This window comes from Hyperolius riggenbachi, chromosome 10 (genome assembly GCF_040937935.1).
Source record: "Hyperolius riggenbachi isolate aHypRig1 chromosome 10, aHypRig1.pri, whole genome shotgun sequence".
NCBI lineage: Eukaryota > Metazoa > Chordata > Amphibia > Anura > Hyperoliidae > Hyperolius > Hyperolius riggenbachi.
In genome coordinates this window covers 217,727,799-217,750,463 of record NC_090655.1, presented here as the reverse complement: position 1 = coordinate 217,750,463, position 22,665 = coordinate 217,727,799, and the positions used below count along the sequence as shown (strand labels likewise).

General features: G+C 47.1%; 1 protein-coding gene across 1 annotated transcript in view; it reads left to right on the top strand.

The window, feature by feature from the left end:
• The first annotated feature begins 13,295 nt into the window (after positions 1-13,295).
• Positions 13,296-22,665, top strand: part of LOC137534458 (zinc finger protein 665-like) — a 60,419-nt gene continuing 51,049 nt past the window's right edge. The window contains exons 1-2 of the mRNA XM_068255957.1: positions 13,296-13,340; positions 20,243-21,522. Coding sequence (XP_068112058.1) covers positions 20,358-21,522 — 1,165 coding nt within the window. The 5' untranslated portion in view covers positions 13,296-13,340; positions 20,243-20,357. The remainder of the gene's footprint in view (positions 13,341-20,242; positions 21,523-22,665) is intronic.

Sequence of the window (22,665 nt, the reverse complement as noted above, 5' to 3'; positions counted from 1 at the left end):
AGACACAAGACTTTAGATGGAAGACGGAAGACTGAAGACGGAAGAATGAAAGCGGAAGGCAGAAGGCAGAAGGCGAAAGACGGAAGACAGAAGATGGAAAACGGAAGACAGAAGACTAAAGGCGGAAGACGCAACATGAAAGACGGAAGACGCAAGACGGAAGATGGAAAACGGAAGATGTAAGACTGAAGGCGGACGATGCAAGATGGAAGACGCAAGACGGAGGACTGAAGGCGGAAGGTGGAAGATGAAAGACGGAAGGCAGAAGACACAAGACAGAAGACTGAAGGCGGAAGACGCAAGATGGAAGATGGAAGACGGAAGACTGAAGGCAGAAGACACAAGACGCAAGACTAAAAGCGGAAGACGCAAGACGGAAGACGCAAGACGGAAGACTGAAGGCGGAAGATGGAAGACGGAAGACTGAAGGCGGAAGACGGAAGACGCAAGACGCAAAACGGAAGATGGAAGACGGAAGACTGAAGGCGGAAGACGCAAGACTGAAGATGGAAGGTGGAAGACGCAAGACGAAAGATGGAAGACGGAAGACTGAAGGTGGAAGACACAAGATGGAAGATGGAAGACTGAAGGCGGAAGACGCAAGACGGAAGACTGAAAGCGGAAGACGCAAGATGGAATACGGAAGACGCAAGACGGAAGATGGAAGATGAAAGACGGTAGACTGAAGGTGGAAGACGCAAGACGGAACACTGAAGGCGGAAGATAGAAGACGCAAGACGGAAGACGAAGACGAAAGACTGAAGGCGGAACACGCAAGACGGAAGACTGAAGGCGGAAGACGCAAGACGGAAGACGCAAGATGGAAGATGGAAGACTGAAGGCGGAAGACGCAAGACGCAAGACGGAAGACGGAAGACGGAAGACTGAAAGCGGAAGACAGAAGGCTAAAGGCGGAAGATGAAAGACGCAAGACTAAAGGCGGAAGACGCAAGACGGAAGACGCAAGATGGAAGATGGAGAACGGAAGATGTAAGACTGAAGGCGGACGACGCAAGATGGAAGACGCAACACGGAGGACTGAAGGCGGAAGACGCAGGACAAAAGACGCAAGACGGAAGACTAAAGTCGGAAGACGCAAGCCGGAAGACGGAAGACTGAAGGCGGAAGATGCAAGTCGGAAGACGCAAGACGGAAGACTAAAGGCGGAAGGTAGAAGACGCAAGACGGAAGATGGAAGACGGAAGACTGAAGGCGGAAGACACAAGACTTTAGATGGAAGACGGAAGACTGAAGACGGAAGAATGAAAGCGGAAGGCGGAAGGCAGAAGGTAGAAGGCAAAAGACGGAAGACAGAAGATGGAAAACGGAAGACAGAAGACTAAAGGCGGAAGACGCAAGACGAAAGACGGAAGATGCAAGACGGAAGATGGAAAACGGAAGATGTAAGACTGAAGGCGGACGACGCAAGATGGAAGACGCAAGACGGAGGACTGAAGGCGGAAGGTGGAAGATGAAAGACGGAAGGCAGAAGACACAAGACAGAAGACTGAAGGCGGAAGACGCAAGATGGAAGATGGAAGTCGGAAGACTGAAGGCAGAAGATGCAAGACGGAAGACGCAAGACGCAAGACTAAAGGCGGAAGACGCAAGACGAAAGACTGAAGGCGGAAGATGGAAGACGGAAGACTGAAGGCGGAAGACACAAGACGGAAGACGCAAGACGCAAGACGGAAGATGGAAGACGGAAGACTGAAGGCGGAAGTCGCAAGACTGAAGATGGAAGGTGGAAGACGCAAGATGAAAGATGGAAGACGGAAAACTGAAGGCGGAAGACACAAGATGGAAGATGGAAGACTGAAGGCGGAAGACGCAAGATGGAAGATGGAAGACGCAAGACGGAAGACTGAAAGCGGAAGACGCAAGATGGAATACGGAAGACGCAAGACGGAAGATGGAAGACGGTAGACTGAAGGTGGAAGACGCAAGACGGAACACTGAAGGCGGAAGATAGAAGACGCAAGACGGAAGACGAAGACGGAAGACTGAAGGCGGAACACGCAAGACGGAAGACGGAAGACTGAAGGCGGAAGACGCAAGACGGAAGACGCAAGATGGAAGATGGAAGACTGAAGGCGGAAGATGCAAGACGCAAGACGGAAGACGGAAGACTGAAGGCGGAAGACAGAAGGCTAAAGGCGGAAGATGGAAGACGCAAGGCGGAAGGCGGAAAGCAGAAGGCGAAAGACAGAAGACAGAAGATGGAAAACGGAAGACAGAAGACTAAAGGCGGAAGACGCAAGACGAAAGACGGAAGACGCAAGACGCAAGACGGAAGATGGAAGATGGAAGACGGAAGACTGAAGGCAGAAGACGCAAGACGGAAGACGCAAGACTAAAGGCGGAAGACGCAAGACGGAAGACGCAAGACGGAAGACTGAAGGCGGAAGATGGAAGACCGAAGACGGAAGACTGAAGGCGGAAGACACAAGACGGAAGACGCAAGACGCAAGATGCAAGACAGAAGATGGAAGACGGAAGACGGAAGACTGAAGGCGGAAGACGCAAGACTGAAGATGGAAGGTGGAAGACGCAAGACGAAAGATGGAAGACGGAAGACACAAGATGGAAGATGGAAGACTGAAGGCGGAAGACGCAAGATGGAAGATGGAAGACGGAAGACTGAAAGCGGAAGACGCAAGATGGAATATGGAAGACGGAAGATGGAAGATGGAAGACGGTAGACTGAAGGTGGAAGACGCAAGACAGAACACTGAAGGCGGAAGATAGAAGACGCAAGACGGAAGACGAAGACGGAAGACTGAAGGCGTAACACGCAAGACGGAAGACGGAAGACTGAAGGCGGAAGATGCAAGACGGAAGACGCAAGATGGAAGATGGAAGACTGAAGGCGGAAGACGCAAGACGGAAGACGGAAGACTGAAGGCGGAAGACAGAAGGCTAAAGGCGGAAGATGGAAGACGCAAGACGGAAGAGGCAAGACGGAAGACGCAAGACTGAAGGCGGAAGTCGCAAGACAGAAGACGCAAGACGGAAGACTGAAGTCGGAAGACGCAAGCCGGAAGACGGAAGACTGAAGGCGGAAGACGCAAGTCGGAAGACGCACGACGGAAGACTGAAGGCGGAAGGTAGAAGACGCAAGATGGAAGACGGAAGACTGAAGGCGGAATACACAAGACTTTAGATGGAAGACGGAAGACTGAAGACGGAAGAATGAAAGAGGAAGGCGGAAGGCAGAAGGCAGAAGGCGAAAGACGGAAGACGAAAGATGGAAGACGCAAGACGGAAGAGGCAAGACGGAAGACGCAAGATGGAAGACGCAAGACGCAAGGCGGAAGATGCAAGAGGGAAGACAGAAGATGGAAAACGGAAGACAGAAGACTAAAGGCGGAAGACGCAAGACGAAAGACGGAAGACGCAAGACGGAAGATGGAAAACGGAAGATGTAAGACTGAAGGCGGACGACGCAAGATGTAAGACGCAAGACGGAGGACTGAAGGCGGAAGTCGGAAGATGAAAGACGGAAGGCAGAAGACACAAGACAGAAGACTGAAGGCGGCAGACGCAAGATGGAAGATGGAAGACGGAAGACTGAAGGCAGAAGACGCAAGACGGAAGACGCAAGATGCAAGACTAAAGGCGGAAGACGCAAGACGGAAGACGCAAGACGGAAGACTGAAGGCGGAAGATGGAAGACGGAAGACGGAAGACTGAAGGCGGAAGACACAAGACGGAAGACGCAAGACGCAAGACGGAAGATGGAAGACGGAAGACGGAAGACTGAAGGCGGAAGACACAAGATGGAAATGGAAGACGCAAGACAGAAGACTGAAAGCGGAAGACGCAAGATGGAATACGGAAGACGCAAGACGGAAGATGGAAGACGGTAGACTGAAGGTGGAAAACGCAAGACGGAACACTGAAGGCGGAAGATTAGAAGACGCAAGACGGAAGACGAAGACGGAAGACTGAAGGCGGAACACGCAAGACGGAAGACGGAAGACTGAAGGCGGAAGACGCAAGATGGAAGACGCAAGATGGAAGATGGAAGACTGAAGGCGGAAGACGCAAGACGCAAGACAGAAGACGCAAGACAGAAGACTGAAGTAGAGATGTCGCGAACCTCCAATTTTTGGTTCGCGAACCTCCGCGAAAAGGTTCGGTTCGCGAAAAAGTTCGCGAACCGCAATAGACTTCAATGGGGAGGCGAACTTTGAAAATTTTAAAAAATTCTACCGGCTGGAAAATGATAGAAAACATGTTTCAAGAGCTCTAATACCTGGAGGCACACCTGATTAAGTGAAATACACATCACTCCTGGAGGACCTGCTCTCCCTCCCTCCCTCCTTCCTTCCTCCAAGCAAGGTCCTTATACCATTTGACTCAGCTGTCTGCCTACCCTAATTAGTTATGGGACAGCTGCTACACACTCTGCTAGGGAGATTTTAATTAGCCTCTTGTGGGTCCCCACCTCCCTCCTCCCTCCGGTAGGAGGGAACCTCCCTCCGGAGGGAGGAGGGTCTCTTCTGCCAGGGAATTATACTATTTTAAAAACCAGTATACATCATACCATGGCTGGGAATCGAACCCAGATCTCACTGTGTGGTGGGCAAGTCACCCTAACCACTGTACCACTACAGTAGTAAGTGAAGCTGGCCTAAAATTTACCATTTATGCTCAATGCAATAGAAACATTAGGTTGCTTAAAGGAGAACTGTAGTGAGCGGTATATGGAGGCTGCCATATTGATTTCCTTTTAAGCTATACCAGTTGCCTGGCAGCCCTGCTGATCTATTTGGCTGCAGTAGTGTGTATCACACCAGAAACAAGCATGCAGCTAATCTTGTCAGATCTTACAAAAATGTCAAACACCAGATCTGCTGCATGCTTGTTCAGGGTCTAGGGCTAAAAGTATTGGAGGCAGAGGATCTGCAGGATAGCCAGGTAACTGGTATTGCTTAAAAGGAAATCAATATGGTAGCCTCCATATACCTTTCACTACAGTTCTCCTTTAAAGGGAACCTTAACTGAGAGTGATATGGATGTTTCCTGTAAACAATACCAGTTGCTTGCCCACCACACAGTGAGATCCAGGTTCAAATCCCAGCCAATGTGAGTTGGCTTTTATGCTACAAATCCTTAAAGGGAACCTAAACGGAGAAGGATATGGATTTTTCCTTTTAAAATAATACCAGTTGCCTGAATCGCCTGCTGATCCTGTGTCTCTAATACTTTTAGCCACAGCCCTTGAACAAGCATGCAGATCAGGTGCTCTGACTGAAGTCAGACTGGATTAGCTGCATGCTTGTTTCAGGGTGTGATTCAGCCACTATTGCAGTCACAAAGATCAGCTGGACTGCCAGGCAACTGGTATTGTTTACAGGAAACATCCATATCACTCTCAGTTAAGGTTCCCTTTAAGCAACCTAATGTTTCTATTGCATTGAGCAAAATGGTAAATTTTAGGCCAGCTTCACTTACTACTGTAGTGGTACAGTGGTTAGGGTGACTTGCCCACCACACAGTGAGATCCGGGTTCGATTCCCAGCCATGGTATGATGTATACTGGTTTTTAAAATAGTATAATTCCCTGGCAGAAGAGACCCTCCGGTAGGAGGGAGGAGGGAATGGGTAGAAGGGTAGAAAGGGAGGAGGGAGCCCACAAGAGGCTAATTAAAATCTCCCTAGCAGAGTGTGTAGCAGCTGTCCCATAACTAATTAGTGTAGGCAGTCAAATGGTATAAGGACCTTGCTTGGAGGAAGGAGGGAGGGAGGGTGGGCCTCGAGCAGTGTGTTTGGCAATAATATGTCTGCTGACAGTGATATGGATGGTCAAAGTTTTGCTCAATAGAGCATTATGGGGCGAATCGAACTTCCGCAAAAGTTCGCCTGATGCAGGCGAATGCAAACCCCCAACGTTCGCCTGGAACCGTTCGCGACATCTCTACCTTCCACCAGGATCCAGACTCTCATTGGAGCCTACAGGAAGTGTTTAGAGGCTGAAATTTCTGCAAAAGGAGGATCTACTAAATATTGATTTTATTATTTCTTTTTTTTATGCACCTGCCTAATTTTGTTTAAACAATTATTGAACACTTTCTGTAAATCCAATAAACTTCATTTCACTTCTCAAATATCACTGTGTGTGTCTCCTATATGATATATTTTACTGACATTTGTTATCGTAACAATGAACGATTTATACAGGAAAATCATGACAATTAACAAGGTTGCCCAAACTTTCTCAGCCCACTGTATATACAGATAAGATCATCAGTGGAGTCCCAGAAAGGTCTTTTCCTCCACTTACTTACTTTGCATATGGGGAGAGGAGATACAATCAGGGCCGGATTTAGGCCAAGGCCAACTAGGCCATGGCCTAGGGCACCACAGGAGGAAGGGCACCAAAGCAGCACCTAAACTGGTGCAGAATTTGCAGGCGTGCAAATGCTGCAATGCAGGGAGATGAGGAGAGCGCCTGACCGTGGTACTCTGCTGCTAGCCACCTGTGCAGCAGTCACCTTGCTCTCTGTGCACATTTGCATTGTGGCCGGCGGCTATGGACTTGGGCAGCATTGGAGATGGAAAGTAATAGGAAGCTTCTGCACTGGAGACCAGCGGAGAAATGAGTGACACTGATGGCTGCTGCGGTGTGAAGGCAAGCAAGCTGGCTAGCTAAACTGAATGGTGGGGTGGTGGAAAAAGGAGGGATTAAGGGAGTCATCTGGCTACCTGTACTGGAGGGAAATGGGGAGTGGTCATCTGGCTACCTATACTGGAGGGAAGGGGTCATCTCGCTACCTATATTGAAGGGGGGCGGCTAGTGACAGTGGCCTAGGGCAATAAAGAGTACAAATCCGGCCCTGGATACAATATATATATATATATATATATATATATATATATATATATATATGTATATATATATGAACAATTAATACAAACTGCCCCAACCAATAGCTCAATGTCCAAGTAATTGTTGTAAATGATGAAAGTCAATGTCCGTTGTGTGATCGCTATCAAATGTTCCAGGAAAAAGCACAAGTATAGAAGTATGACAGCGCACCTCCACTTGTATTTTCAGATGCCTATCAGAAAATGCTCCTCATAGTGCATTACTGTAATAACAGTTACAATCACAGCACACCACCAGTGAGACATGATCCACAAGTGTCAGGTGGGTCTAGAATAGGCACGCGACTGGTAGTATGGTGGAATGCGGAAAAGCCGCCGCATGTCCTGACAGCAAAGCGGCTGTTTCCGTGTCCAAGCGCGGCGGTTTGCATGCAGCAGCGTGCTCTTGGTGTGGCTGGGTCTGTTAGTGCACATAGGCAGATGGAGAGCTACGCGCGCGCGGGCCTGAACTCAGGACCTTTATACCAGCAGGGGAAGTGTCAGCTGATCAGGAAGATCAGCTGATTCCTGCAGGACTCATGATTGGCTGAGTGGCTCGGGCGGGGCGGCAGAGTCCAGCAACTATATATTCTGCTGCTTGTCAGTTGCTGGTTGTCTGCCATTGCTAACACTTACGTGAAGGCACTCAGACCTTAGTCAGATCCCACAGTGTGTTAGAACCGGGTGGACCTGGGAATTCACACTGAGCCAGATTACTTTTGTACTGTATATCATCTGTGTTATTCTCTAGCATAGTTCCAGGGTGTTGATGACCACGGACCTCACACCCCAGACTAGGAATACTGTATATCATCTGTGTTATTCTCTAGCATAGTTCCAGGGTGTTGATGACCACGGACCTCACACCCCAGACTAGGAATACTGTATATCATATGTGTTATTCTCTAGCATAGTTCCAGGGTGTTGATGACCACGGACCTCACACCCCAGACTAGGAATACTGTATATCATCTGTGTTATTCTCTAGCATAGTTCCAGGGTGTTGAGATCACGGCCCTCACACCCAGACTAGGGACTTGTGTTATTGTTCTGTTATACTTCAGACTAGTTCCAGGATGTTGATGACTACGGACCTCATACCCAGATTAGGAAACTTGTATGATCTTTGTGTTATATTCCAGACTAGTTCCAGGGTGCTGAGACAACGGACCTCGCACCCAAGACTAGGGAATTGTATTTGTGTTACGTTAGCCCAGTTCAGGGCAAGACCTTTCATATTAGCAGCCGGGCTTCCTGCAATCCAGCCTGGGTCCCTCTCCTAGGGTTCCACAGGCTACAGGAATATCACCCACAGTCAGGGGTGAGTTCCTCTAGAGTCTTAGGCCGCCAGCTCCTCTGGTGGTCTCCACTCGAAGTTGTTACTGTTGCACCAAACACTCACACTATATTGGTGTCCAGAGGTTAGCAATATATCTGTATTATCGGTGATTCTGCAGATCATCAATAATCAGGTTTATATCTGTATTCTTGGTGATACTGCAGATCACCAATAATCAGATTCTCTCTGTGTGCTGACACCGATCGTTACAGAATGGCAGACCCGAACCAAATGGACGCACTGTATAGTCATGTTGAAGTCCTGACCACCGCGGTAAACCAACTTTTTGCTGCAGTTTTGAACCAACAGACCCAGATTTGTCAGATATTTGGGGCTATTCAGGAACTTCAATCAGTGCGATCTCCTCTTAGCACAGACATACGTATGCCTGTACCAGAAAGGTTTTCTGGCGACAGATCTGACTTTCGGAACTTTAAAAATAGAGTGTTATCATACTTTGAGTTAAGGCCTAACTCGTCTGGAACCGTGACACAGAGAATTACATTCATTAAGACTCTGTTGTCAGGGGATTCCCAGACCTGGGCATATGGTCTTCCTATTGGCCATCAGGCCCTGACCTCTGTCGATTAATTTTTTAAGGCTATGGCTATGATTTACGATGACCCGGACATCGCCTCGACTTCTGAACGGAAGCTTAAGCTTCTACGTCAGGGCAAAGGTCCGGTAGAGAATTATGCTGCGGAGTTCAGGAGGTGGGCAGTCTCGGCTAGATGGGACGCATTCGCCCTCCTGGACTGTTTTTTGGGCGGATTGTCAGATACTATTCATGAGGTAATGATAGGTCATCCTGAGCCCGAATCATTGGATGAGGCAATTTCTTTGGCTATACAGATAGATCGCCGTTTGCGCCACCAGAGACAGGTTCGTGGTAGGGTGGCCAGAAGGTCTATCTTACACGACTCTTCTCGGTCTCCCTCACCCCCAGGCGAACCTATGCAAATTGGGTACACAAGGTTGAGTCTGGGGGAGAAGAGTCGCAGGAGCCCAAAGAAAAACGCTTTACATGGTTCCACTAGGCCAGACAAATGCTATCACCTGGGATTAGTCAATACCATAGGTGAGCAGGGTTCATCTCTGAACGATGGTCGGCTGATCCTTCCTTGTTCTGTTACGTGGGAAGGTCGGACCAAGTCCGCAGAAGCCGTGGTGGACTCGGGTTCAGCAGCGAACCTCATAGATTACGATTTTGCTAAAAGTTTGGGGATACCATTATCCGCACCCGATCGGCAGATTTCGGTCACTGCAGTGGATGACTCTCCATTGCGCAGTGCCCAGTTTCTTTCCCAAACCCCCCAACTGTCATGTTCTTTAGGGGCATTGCATGAAGAGAGTTTACAGTTCCTGGTCCTGCCGATGAAAGGCTCTGCTGTTGTTCTCGGTATGCCCTGGTTGCAACTTCACTCTCCGCTGATTGACAGGGCTTCAGGACAGCTACTGAACTGGTCAGCCCATTGTCATGAACACTGTTTGAAGAAGGGTGAGGTGGATAATACCAAGATACAGGTCGCAGGAAAGGCAGGACAGTGTACAGATATTTCTAATGGTTCCTGTTCCTAAAGGTTACCTCTCATGCATAAGTCAGATAGCAAAAGCCCCAAAGCAGACGCTTTAGACAGGGGTTTTTGGCCCAAAACCATTCTACCACCGAAAAAACAGGCTGACAAGAAATCATTTCCTGTGACCCTGCCCGGGTCAGCGCTGCATGTGGATTCCACTCCCTCCCTCCCTGGGTTGATTGATGGCCGGCCTGAGTATGAGATAAAAAAGGAAATTCTCTAACTTACATCCTGGAAAGCCAGGAAGGAGATGTCCGGAGTCCACTCCTCAGGAAGGGGGAGGGGGGGGGGGTACTGTGAGAAAACGCGGAAAAGCCGCCGCGTGTGCCAAGAGCAAGGCGGCTGACTCCGCGTCCAACGCGGCGGTTTGCACGCATAGACACGCGTCTGGTAGTATGGTGGAATGCGGAAAAGCCGCCGCATGTCGGCTGTTTCCACGTCCAAACGCAGCGGTTTGCATGCAGCAGCGTGCGCTTGGTGTGGCTGGGTCTGTTAGTGCACATAGGCAGATGGAGAGCCATGCGCGCGCGGGCCTGAACTCAGGACCTTTATACCAGCAGGGGAAGTGTCAGCTGATCAGGAAGATCAGCTGATTCCTGCAGGACTCATGTTTGGCTGAGTGGCTCGGGCGGGGCGGCAGAGTCCAGCAACTATATATTCTGCTGCTTGTCAGTTGCTGGTTGTCTGCCATTGCTAACACTTACGTGAAGGCACTCAGACCTTAGTCAGATCCCACAGTGTGTTAGAACATCTGTGTTATTCTCTAGCATAGTTCCAGGGTGTTGATGACCACGGACCTCACACCCCAGACTAGGAATACTGTATATCATCTGTGTTATTCTCTAGCATAGTTCCAGGGTGTTGATGACCACGGACCTCACACCCCAGATGTAAGGCTTGGTGGTGTATTCTCCACAGTCAGCATGCAACGCATGAGCTGACGTGGAGGAGGTACACACACTAGCACAAGGAAACAGGCTATCCCTAGTATAGTGGAGGGGAGGACTGACTCCAATAGGAGATTGTGGCGCACAGAGCCGGTGCAGATCCGACAGCCACAAACAATACTTTCGCTATAACGTCTCAGCGCAAAGTAGCGCTGAGCGCATAAACCAGAACTGAGGAGATCAGGACAGGTAGACAGAATGAACGCTTGCTAGCTAGCCGCTACTTAGTGACAGCAAGCGTCCACAACAAGACAGACTGGAATGAGGCAGCCAAAGCGTAGCGGCGATGGCGTGCCTCACAAAGACAGGACAGGATAGTCAGGAATTAGCAGGATCAAGATAGATGAACGTAACACAGATAAAAATACAATAAGTATGTTTTCCTAGCGTATTACAATTACAGCTATCAATGAAACTTGTAACGTCTGACTAACATATGTATATATCGGCAATGAACCGATATATGACATAAGCAGGAACACTGACTTAGGACTGGAACGATACAGGGAACAGGACTCAGAAGGATTCGCTATCTCTTCGCAGAGATGAACGCAATCCACAAACGGTAACAGGACAGGATTCAGAAGGATTCGTTATCTCCTCGCAGAGATGAACGCAATCCACAAACAGGACCAGGAACAGGATAACTAGCTCAGCACGGGTGATCAACGTGCTAGAACTGACTAGCTGAACACAGGATATAAACAGTTCGTGTACGTATATATCAGCGTCACTGATGTATCAACGTAACACGAATACAAGGAAAATAATAAACGTGCTGGTATGCATATATATGGGCAATGAACCAATATATGATGCAAAACCAGCAAAGTATCTTTAGAACAAGAAACACGATCGGGGGCTGAAGCGACAGCAAGACAGGATTAAACTGAAGCTATGAAAACCCGAGGAGTCCTGCAGGAAGCAGATCTTTATACTGAGGTCATCCAATGGGAGCAGACATGCAGATTCCCACACAGGTGAATGATAATCAGTCACAAGCTGACAGCAGGGAAAGGCAGACAAAGCTATGCAGCTTGCATAGAAAGAGATCAGAACTGCCTGAGCTGCAGCACTACTACTTCCAGCAATACCTGCTGCAGCAGCGATCATGACACCAGACTAGGAATACTGTATATCATATGTGTTATTCTCTAGCATAGTTCCAGGGTGTTGATGACCATGGACCTCACACCCCAGACTAGGAATACTGTATATCATCTGTGTTATTCTCTAGCATAGTTCCAGGGTGTTGAGATCACGGCCCTCACACCCAGACTAGGGACTTGTGTTATTGTTCTGTTATACTTCAGACTAGTTCCAGGATGTTGATGACTACGGACCTCACACCCAGACTAGGGAACTTGTATGATTTTTGTGTTATATTCCAGACTAGTTCCAGGGTGCTGAGACTACGGACCTCGCACCCAAGACTAGGGAATTGTATTTGTGTTACGTTAGCCCAGTTCAGGGCAAGACCTTTCATATTAGCAGCAGGGCTTCCTGCAATCCAGCCTGGGTCCCTCTCCTAGGGTTCCACAGGCTACAGGAATATCACCCACAGTCAGGGGTGAGTTCCTCTAGAGCAGTGATGACTAACCTTGGCACTCCAGCTGTGACAAAACTACAAATCCCATCATGCCTCTGCCTCCCCGAGTTATGCTTAGAGCTGTCAGAGTGTTGCAATGTCTCATGGGACTTGTAGTTTAACCACAGCTGGAGTGCCAAGGTTAGCCATCACTGCTCTAGAGTCTTAGGCCGCCAGCTCCTCTGGTGGTCTCCACTCGAAGTTGTTACTGTTGCACCAAACACTCACACTATATTAGTGTAGAGGTTAGCAATATATCTGTATTATCGGTGATTCTGCAGATCATCAATAATCAGGTATATATCTGTATTCTTGGTGATACTGCAGATCACCAATAATCAGATTCTCTCTGCGTGCTGACACCGATCGTTACACATTCCTATTTAATTTGTATTCCGGTTCTGGAACTGTTTTTGGATTGGTACGTTCAGAACAGGCCATACAGGGTGTCAGAATGGGAGGTGCAGAACATAAGGTGTCAGTATTTGCTGACAACCTTTTATTTATTTTACAAATCCCACTGTTGCACTCCCCATTTTAATGGAAAAGATGGCCTATTTTAGCTTCCTTTCTAATTACAAGATTATTTTCTCCATATCCTGTGCTTTGAATGTGTTGTTGGCGTCTCATCGTCTATTACAGCTACAAGCCTCCTTCTCATTTCAGTGGCACACAGGTCCATACATTATCTGGGAATTCAGCTGCCAGTTACTTTCTCACTGGGTAATTAGAGAAATAGCTTGGCATATTTGGATACGATGCCCCTCATACTAAATCTTTTCTTTTATCAGGTAGTCTTTAAAACACAATATCACATACCTAACGTGAGGATTATGTGCAGTGGTGTGGTAAAAAGAATAACAATAGTATTTGATGGCTGAGTGCAGGTGATTCCACAAACAATGGCTGCAGTTAGCCTATTCACCACAAGATGGCGAGCTCACCTCGTCCGGAAGTGATGTAATACTGTAGGAAAACGAGTTGCAGGAAGCGGTGAGAACACATTTTTGGAAGAGGTAGTATATTGTTCTATATTGTTGTTCTATATTGAGTAGAATAGGAGATCGGCTGGACATACGTGGGTACAGAGGAGATCATAGTACTCTTGTCACTATCCTGATCATTCCACCCTAAGTACTTGTCACACACCCTGCAGTTAGGGGCATAGCTAGAAACCATGGGGTCCCATAGTAACATCCCCCAAAACATTTATAAGGTGCCTTTATGCTCAAGGTATTCCCTCTCCCTCCACCCCCGTATAGGTAGCCAGATATACCCCCTCCCCACCATTAGGTAGTCCAAGTAAAGGTAGCTTGATGTAGGTATGTATGGGTAACCAGATGTGCTTCCCTTGTGTAGGTAGTCTGATGTGTAGGTAGTCTGAAGTACTAATATTTTTTACAGTCTCAAAACTTTTGGCCAGGACTGTATAGGACTATAAGCAAAGAATGATAAATGAGGACTGCCTTACCGGGATATCTAGGACAGGAAATTAGGAGAAAAGCGCCTGACACGGTCGCAGCACCGGCTGCTTCTGGCCTGCTGGGTGCTTATTGAGACAATTGATGTGTTTACTTCTCTTATATTTACTAGGAGTAGGATTATCAATTGTTATTGGTTTTAATTGGGAGATTTTAATCACAATTGTTTTTATTCCTGATATGTATTTCTGACCTTAAAGAGAATCTGTATTGTTAAAATCGCACAAAAGTAAACATACCAGTGCGTTAGGGGACATCTCCTATTCCCCTCTGACACAATTTCGCCGCTCCTCGCCGCATTAAAAGTGGTTAAAAACAGTTTTAAAAAGTTTGTTTATAAACAAACAAAATGGCCACCAAAACAGGAAGTAGGTTGATGTACAGTATGTCCACACATAGAAAATACATCCATACACAAGCAGGCTGTATACAGCATTCCTTTCGTATCTCAAGAGATCATTTGTGTATTTCTTTCCCCCTGCATCTCTCATGCACTGAAGTTTCAGGCTGCTTGTTTCTTTCTGCAAACAGCTTTGCCCTTGTCTGAATTTCCTCAGTATGTGAAAGCCCAGCCAGCTCAGAGGACGATTTATCCAGCTTGTAAAAGAGAAGAGAGAAGCTGCCCTAATCTAAATAGTACACAGGCAGTGTGCACAGAGGGGCCAGGAAGGGGGAGTTCATAGCAGAACCACAACACTGAAGAACTTGGCAGCCTTCCAGACACAGGCCGACAAGTCTGACAGGGGAAAGATACATTAATTTATTACAGAGACTCTGATAGCAGAAAGTGCTGCAGTAAGCTAGAACACATTAGAGTAGCTTTTGGAACTTGTAGGATGATAAAAAACAGGATGCAATTTTTGTTACGGAGTCTCTTTAATAAAAAATTGTTTGGTATTTTTGCACTATATGTGTGTGAAGCTCTTGTTATTGTTGTCAAATAATTGAGATGAATCTGGTCTAAATTGGCCCCTTTTCTTGAGTGTGCTATGGGGATATTTTGGCCAATTGGGTCTATTTACAATTTCCCATGACTTATTACTGGATCCTAGGCTCTAGATTGCTTTGTTTTTGTTGCCATTCTAACCCAGTGTTCTCCCCAGGATCAATCAGCCGGGCGGAGCGCCCGGGTAAGATAAGTTACCGCCCGGCTGATGAAATCACCGCTAGCCGCACTCTTCACTGACAAGTGCCCGGCTGTCAGGATGTGCTTTTTCCCCTCTGCGCATGAGATCTCGTGCTTCCCGGCGAGATCCTGCACAGATTGGCTCAGCGCATGGTAAGAGGTGTGACCATTGCGCTAGCTAGCTGCCGACTATTACTGCAGACTCAGAGGCTCATGACTGTCTGTTACTTTTAGTGTAAGCTCTGCAGGGATGTGCTGGGCAGAGAGTAGAGGCAGGCAGAGAGCAATCATTCACCGGCTGAACATGTTAATTTATGTGTACTAAGTTCAGCGTATAAAGCGGACGGAGCAGTGCGGTGGTCTGTGATTCATAGCACGGGAGAAACACGTGCTAGAGTCATAGGAGAGCTGACAGCGGGATGGAGAAGTGTGGTGGGCTGTGATTTATAGCAGGAGGATCCCGGGCAGGTCACGGTGAAAGGTGGAATGCTGTCTGGAGTCAGCCGCAATGTAAACTGCAGATATAACCGAGAGCCAGTGGCTGTGGAAGCACATAGCTCTCTTGTTCTATATGTGTGCTTGTGACGGGGAAAGTCCTGTGTCTCCAGACTGCAATTCTTCATACATGAATCTCTCCTGGACTCTGATGGGTCTGTTCTGCCTATGCGTGTCGGGTGTGTTTGTGTATATTTTACTTTCCCTTCTCCCATAGTCTGATTCCTTTGCCCACCAGCACCTCCCCATCGGCATCACACAGTGCGAGACCCCCCCCCCCCCCCTCCATATAACCCAAAGGGAGATGGTTCCCTGTCCATTAGCAGCAGCCAGTCATGTACCATCAATCCACTAGCAACACAGTGTGAAGCATCTAGTATGAACCCCTCACCCACAACACCTGCACCAAGGGTGAGATCTCCCTCCCCACCTAATAGCTGTCAGTGGTATTATCTCCACATCCAGTAGCACTCAACGCAATCTTCTTCCACACCTAGTATTACCCAGGGTGATCGAAGTACCCTACCTGACACTTTTTGTGATCCTCCACACACACACCCTTCCCCCCCCCCCCCCCCCCCCCCCCCCAGCGTGACCCTCCTTCTCCACTCAATGTGACCTTACTTCCCCACCCGGCTACTTTTTCATGCCACCCGGCTGGAAAAAAATTCTGGGGAGAACACTGTAACCCAATCAGCCTGACATAATGATCTCCAGCCTTGTGCTTGTCAACATTCTCACCTGAGTTAACAAGATGATTACTGAAATGATCTCAGTAGGTCCTTTAATGACAGCAATGAAATGCAGTGGAAAGGTTATTTTGGGATTCAGTTAATTTTCATGGCAAATAAGCACTACGCAATTCATCTGAACACTCTTCATAACAATCTGGAGTATATGCAAATTGCTATTATAAAAACTAAAACACCAACTTTTCTAATTTCCAATATTTTTGACAGTCTCAAAACTTTTGGCCAGGACTGTAGGTTGAAAGTAGGTCCCTCAATATAGGTAGCCAGATTAACCCCCTTGTATAGTTAGCAAGAAGGGCCCCAATATAATGCGGCTGCATTAGCCTCCCAGTATAGGTATACCCCAGTAAGGATAAACAGGTCACACCCTCCAAGTGTAGGTAGTCTAATTGCTTCCTGCCCCCCCCCCCCCAAATATAGGTAGCCAGACTAGCCCCCCCCCAAGCATAGGTAGCCAGGTTGTTCCCCCCCCCCCCCAGTATAAATGACCAGATTTCCCCCAAAGTGTAGGTAGCCAGATAACCCCCCCCCCACACACACACACACACACACACACACACACACACACACACACACACACACACACACACATGCACACACACACACCCTTGAGTATAGGTTGCCAGAGCAGCCCCCATATATAGGTAGTCAGGTAGATTAGCCCCCCCAAATAAATGTATTTATTCTCCCCATATGCAAAGTAAGTGAGTGGAGGAAGAGACATTTCTGGGACTCCACTGATGATCTTCTTTCTTCCTGGCATTGGAGTCTCTTAACATTAAAGCATCCTCTCTCGTCATATAATCCACATGATGAGATTGAGCACTGTAGTCATAGAGACCCCCTGATCGGCGTCCGAGACCACCAGCCCCCCCCCCCCCCCCCCTCCCCATGGCTACAGGTCCAATAGCAGTTGCTATGGTAATTCTTACATCATATGCCTGCAGTGTAGCCAGATGCCCTCCACAATATGACCCCCTGGTAATGCAGGACCCTTTTGAAGTCATGGGTAGTTGTCATTTCTCTTCCCTCTCCAGAATAGCTCAGGGGTTTGAGATGTGATTGATTTATTTGTGTTTAATGATACTGCAAGGGACTGAAGTGGGTAAAGGGGAGGGGTTAAAGATAATGTATAAATCAGAAGGGTGTGTACACACATCCAATTTTGATTTGTCAGTCTTATGCTGTGAATACACGGTACATTTTTGGGCTCAATTCTCCTGCTCGATCGATTCCCCGCTCGATTCTGCAGGCGATTCTCTTATCTTCCGCTCATTTTTCTTATCTTTTTGCATTGTCCCCAATGCAGAATCGAGCAGCGAAAGGATCGGGTGGGAGATCGGACGTGTCTGGAAATTATCGAGCCATCTAAATGGCTCAGAATCGAACCGTGTATTCCCAGCATTAGCACCTCCATGTAGTATGAGAGCTTGTCTACACATTCTCTTTCTCTTTATAGTATTCAACATTTGTTGGCCCTCATACTACCTGGAAGTTTTAAATTGGTCAGTGATTATCCAATCAAATCAAAACTGGATCTGTGTACACACCCTAAGGCCTTCCAGGTGTTGAATTGGCAAATTGGACCATCCCTTAAGCTCCATCAATGTGTTCTCAATGACTGGAGTAAAACAGTTTATATAGTTGGAAGGTGTCTGATGGGAATTTTTTACCGAAGTAATGGGTGAATTTGTAGTGAAGTGACGGTTGTGAGCAGGAATCCTGGTGTGTACATCTATAAGAACTTACAGGCAGTAGTGGAATGTTATACAATGTTTTGAAAGCGCTATAGTAGTGTTAGCGGGATAATGCAATGATAGTACTAAATCACACAAAATTAAAAACGTTCATATGAGTCAAATCGACTCTTCTAGTACTCAGTCCAATTAAAAATGCATCAGACAGTGTCCTTCATTACAGGTGCGCTTCCATGTCATCCATGGCAGGCTGCTGCAGACTCTCCAATTATACAAGATAGCGCTCGACTGTATTTTCAATCCACCACCAAGCACCCCGTAAGGGAATAGACTCACCGAGCATGTATGACCACTATCAGACTGGTCAATGAGCGCCCAGCAATGTGCGTTCCAGCACTTTAGAGTTGTCAACTCCTCTTAGATACCGGGGTCCCAGGCGGTGTATCTTGGTAGATGTATACCTCACATAGAAAGAGAAGCTTCCATAGCGTAATTCAGTATTAAAATAATAGGCTTTATTATAAAAATGCACTCACAGTTTGCTTGTGGGTAATTAGGCACAGAGTTTGAATCGGGCTCTCCCCCGTTGCCTCCCGAGTAGGCTAGAAGGTTCGGTCCCGCTCTCGCCGCTGCTTCCAACCCAGCGTGAGTATTTTCTGGACGGCCGGCAAGCTCCACCCTGCGCGTTTTGTCACTCCGAGTGACTCATAAGGGGCGTGGTTAGCTTGCAGAGGTCAGATTTTATCCCTGCTCGCCACTCCTCCCTATCCACATATGCTCAATGTGAGCCATACGCATACGTGCTTCCGTGCGTTCCATCGCACAGAAGCATACAGTTTCATTACAACAACATCAACTTTATTTAAAAACTCACGATTTAAAAAACATTTGATAGATAAAACATCAAGTTTTATCAATAAAAAATAAAATAAATGATAAGAATGGGAGATGACAAAAAATGAGGAGGAGATTTCATGAAGGAATCTAATATAGATAAACCAATTTATATACGCACCCCTGCCATTCCCAAGAGGCATCAGGTACATTACCCATATGCTGAACTGACAACACTTCATATTATTCCATTGACATGCCATCTAGTGGTACAATACCATATTACATTCAACATCATTCTTCCCACTAATTTCACAGATTCATCAGTTGTTTATAGATATGCAATATTAAAATTCATCAGCCATTGGCAATGTAGCAGTTCAAGTCTATGTCCACATTTAGTCCCCTAGGCTGCAGGGTGCTCATTTTATAGATCCAGCGGGTCTCCATTTGGGAAATCATCCTTATTCGGTTACACCCCCTCCACGAATACCTGGCTTTCTCAACCCCGCAGAATTTTAGACAGCTAGGATCTTGATTGGGACACTCTCTGAAATGGTCTGACACACTATGGCCCACAAAGCCCCTTCTGATGTTCTCAATATGCTCTCATATGCGCTTTTTTAAGGCCCTCTTTGTTCTCCCAATATATTGTAAATTACAGTCACACCAGATCAGGTATACAACACCTTTGGAGTTGCATGTGATGTTCTGTTTAATCTTAAATATGGCACCATTATATGTAGATGTGACCTCCTGGCACCGGACAGGACGCACCTCTCTACACCCTATGCAGTCTCTGCACTAAAAAAAAAAAACACTTTGTTGCCAAAAAGGAGTTATTTCTCTCGGCGGATTGACGCAACTAGGTGAAAGTATGTTTCTAAGGTTTCTGGCTTTTCTATATACAAATTTGGCTGAGCTGGTAGCATTCAGCAACCTACTTGCACCTAGTTGCGTCAGCACTAAGATAATGGCTGGTGGGTAACAAGGGGCATGACTGGTAGGACAAACGGAGAAGATGGAGGCTGCTGCTGGAGAGTGGTTGAGTGGCCTCTGCTGCTACAGTCCTAGTATTGACACAGTCCCAGCTGGGAGGTTTGTTGCTATGGTTATTGATGGGTTTGGGGATCATAGATTATGGACAAGTGGGCTCAGGTATGGTCAGGAGAAGGAGCTGCAGTCCCATCTGCCCAGTTTATCAGGTGCCAGAACCATAAGTAATGATAATTTATAGCTAATTAGCTGCAGGCCTCTGCTCCTATCTTCCTCTGTCTCCAGCTGTTCTCTCTTCACATCCTCATCCATCTACCGCTGCCGGCACTGCTGTAACCTCCCAGGAATGTGTGCATGGAGAGGAGGAGAGAAGCACCAGATGATGAGCAAGGCACACTGGAAGAGAGGACTGTGGCACTGAATGTGCAGCATACCACAGCTTATGGGATATTATCAGTCCCTAGCAAATTATGTTTTTTACTGTACTCTGTTTAATAATGGTAATATTTTACAGATATAATTTGTTATCCTTTTCAGAGCTAAGATCTGAGCTCAAAGACCAGCAGTCTACGTAGAAGGGTGACATGATGAGGACAAATAAAGAAGAAAGACCTATGTGAGTGGTGATCAGCAGTCTGCGGGAGAAGGTGACATGATTGGGACAAATAAAGAGGAAGAGCAAGAGACGTATGTAAGGAATGATCAACTGTCTATGAAAAAGGGTGACATAATGAGGACAATTAAAGAGGAAGAAGAAGAGACATATGTGAGGAGTGACCAGCAGTCTATGGAGGAGGGTGACATAATGAGGACCCATAAAGAGGAAGAAGAAAAGATGTATGTGAGGAGTGATCAGCAGTCTATGGGGGAGGGTGACATGATGGGGAAAATTAAAGAGGAAGAAGAAGAGATGTATGTGAGGAGTGATCAACAGTCTATGGAGGAGGGTGACATGATGGGGACAATTAAAGAGGAAGAAGAGACACATGTGAGGAGTGATCAGCAATCTACAGAGGAGGGTATCATGATGAGGACAATTAAAGAGGAAGAAGAAGAGAAGTATCTGAGGAGTGATCAGCAGTCTTTGGAGGAGGGTGACATGATGAGGACACATACAGAGGAAAAAGAGACATATGTGAGGAGTGATCAGCAGTCTATGGAGGAGGGTGACATAATGAGGACCAATAAAGAGGAAGAAGAAAAGATGTATGTGAGGAGTGATCAGCAGTCTATGGATCATGGTGAAATGATGGGGACAATTAAAGAGGAAGAAGAAGAGACATGTGTGAGGGGTGATTACCAGTCTGTGGGTAAGAGTAACCTGATAAGGACAATTAAAGAGGAAGAAGAAGAGGAAACATATGTAAGTGGTGATCGACATTCTACAGCCGAAGGTGACATGATGGGGACAATTAAAGAGGAAGAAGAAGAGACATATGTGAAGGATTATCCGCAGTCCAGAAAAGAGAAACAGATGATCAAGACCATTAAAAAGGAAGAAGAGACATATGTGGGGAGTGATCAGCAGTTTATGGAGGAAGGTGGCATGATGAGGAGAAATAAAGAGGAAGAAGAAGAGACATATGTGAGGAGTGATCAGCAGTCCAAGGAGGAGGGTTTAATAATAAGGGTAATTAAAGAGGAAGAAGAGATGGATGTGAGGGGTGATCAGCAGTCTATGAAGGAGAGTGGCATGATGAGGACAATTAAAGAGGAAGAAGAAGAGATGTATGTGAAGAGAGATCAGCTTTCTGCAGAAGTGGGTGACATGATGGGGACAGCTATAGAGAAGGACCCTCTTACAGAGGGCAGAACAGGTGGGTACCATTTTTTTCAGACTTGAAGATGCTCTGGACCACAAGACACACCTAGGTTTAGAGCACAAAAATCAGGCTGAAACATTTCTAAGCCTTGGTGTGCAGGGCATCTTGTGGACCTTCTCGCCCAAACTTTCTCTGTCTAAGCTACACTGCCCAGCAACACTATCCCCTGCAACACTATCCCCTGCTGCCCCAGTAGCTACACCAACCCCTGCTGCCTCAACAGCTACACTAACTACGCTAAACTAAACCCTGCTGCCTCACAAGCTACACTATCCCCTGCTGCCTCACTAGCTACACTAACCCTTGCTGCCTCACTAGTTACACTAACTCCTGCTGCCTCACTAGCTACACTAACCCCTGCTGGCCACTAGCTACACTAAACCTTGCTGCCTCAACAGCTACACTAATTACCCTACACTAACCCCTGCTGCCTCACTAGCTACACTAACCCCTGCTGCCTCACTAGCTACACTAACCCCTGCTGCCTCACTAGCTACACTAACCCCTGCTGCCTCACTAGTTACACTAACCCCTGCTGCCTCACTAGCTACACTAACTCCTGCTGCCTCACTAGCTACACTAACTCCTGCTGCCGCACTAGCTACACTAACTCCTGCTGCCTCACTAGCTACACTAACCCCTGCTGCCTCACTAGCTACACTAACCCCTGTTGCCCCACTAGCTACACTAACCCCGGCTGCCTCAACAACTATACTAACTCCTGCTGCCCCACTAGCTACACTAACCCCTGCTGCCTCAACAGTTACTCTAGCTACCCTACACTAACCCCTGCTGCCCCACCAACTACACTGCACTGCACTTACCTTTCACTATCTTCTCACTAACCCCTAAGCACATGTAACACAGTGGCAGTGATGGAACAACAACAGGATGAGGCAGTTATGAATTATTTAGGTCCAGTACCTCTAGATAGGTCAGCAGCAGAATTGGATTTCATAGGAAGCTTTATAAGTGTCCCTGGGATGAGTATGCATGGTTGTGCCGCAATCAGCATAAAAGATTATGGGGAGATAAAGAAGCTGTGTGGGAAGCTGCTAATGTCCCCTCATAGTCCATTAGCATGTCACCAACTTTTTAAGGGCCAGCAAAATGCTACTGCTGGTCACATACTGTACA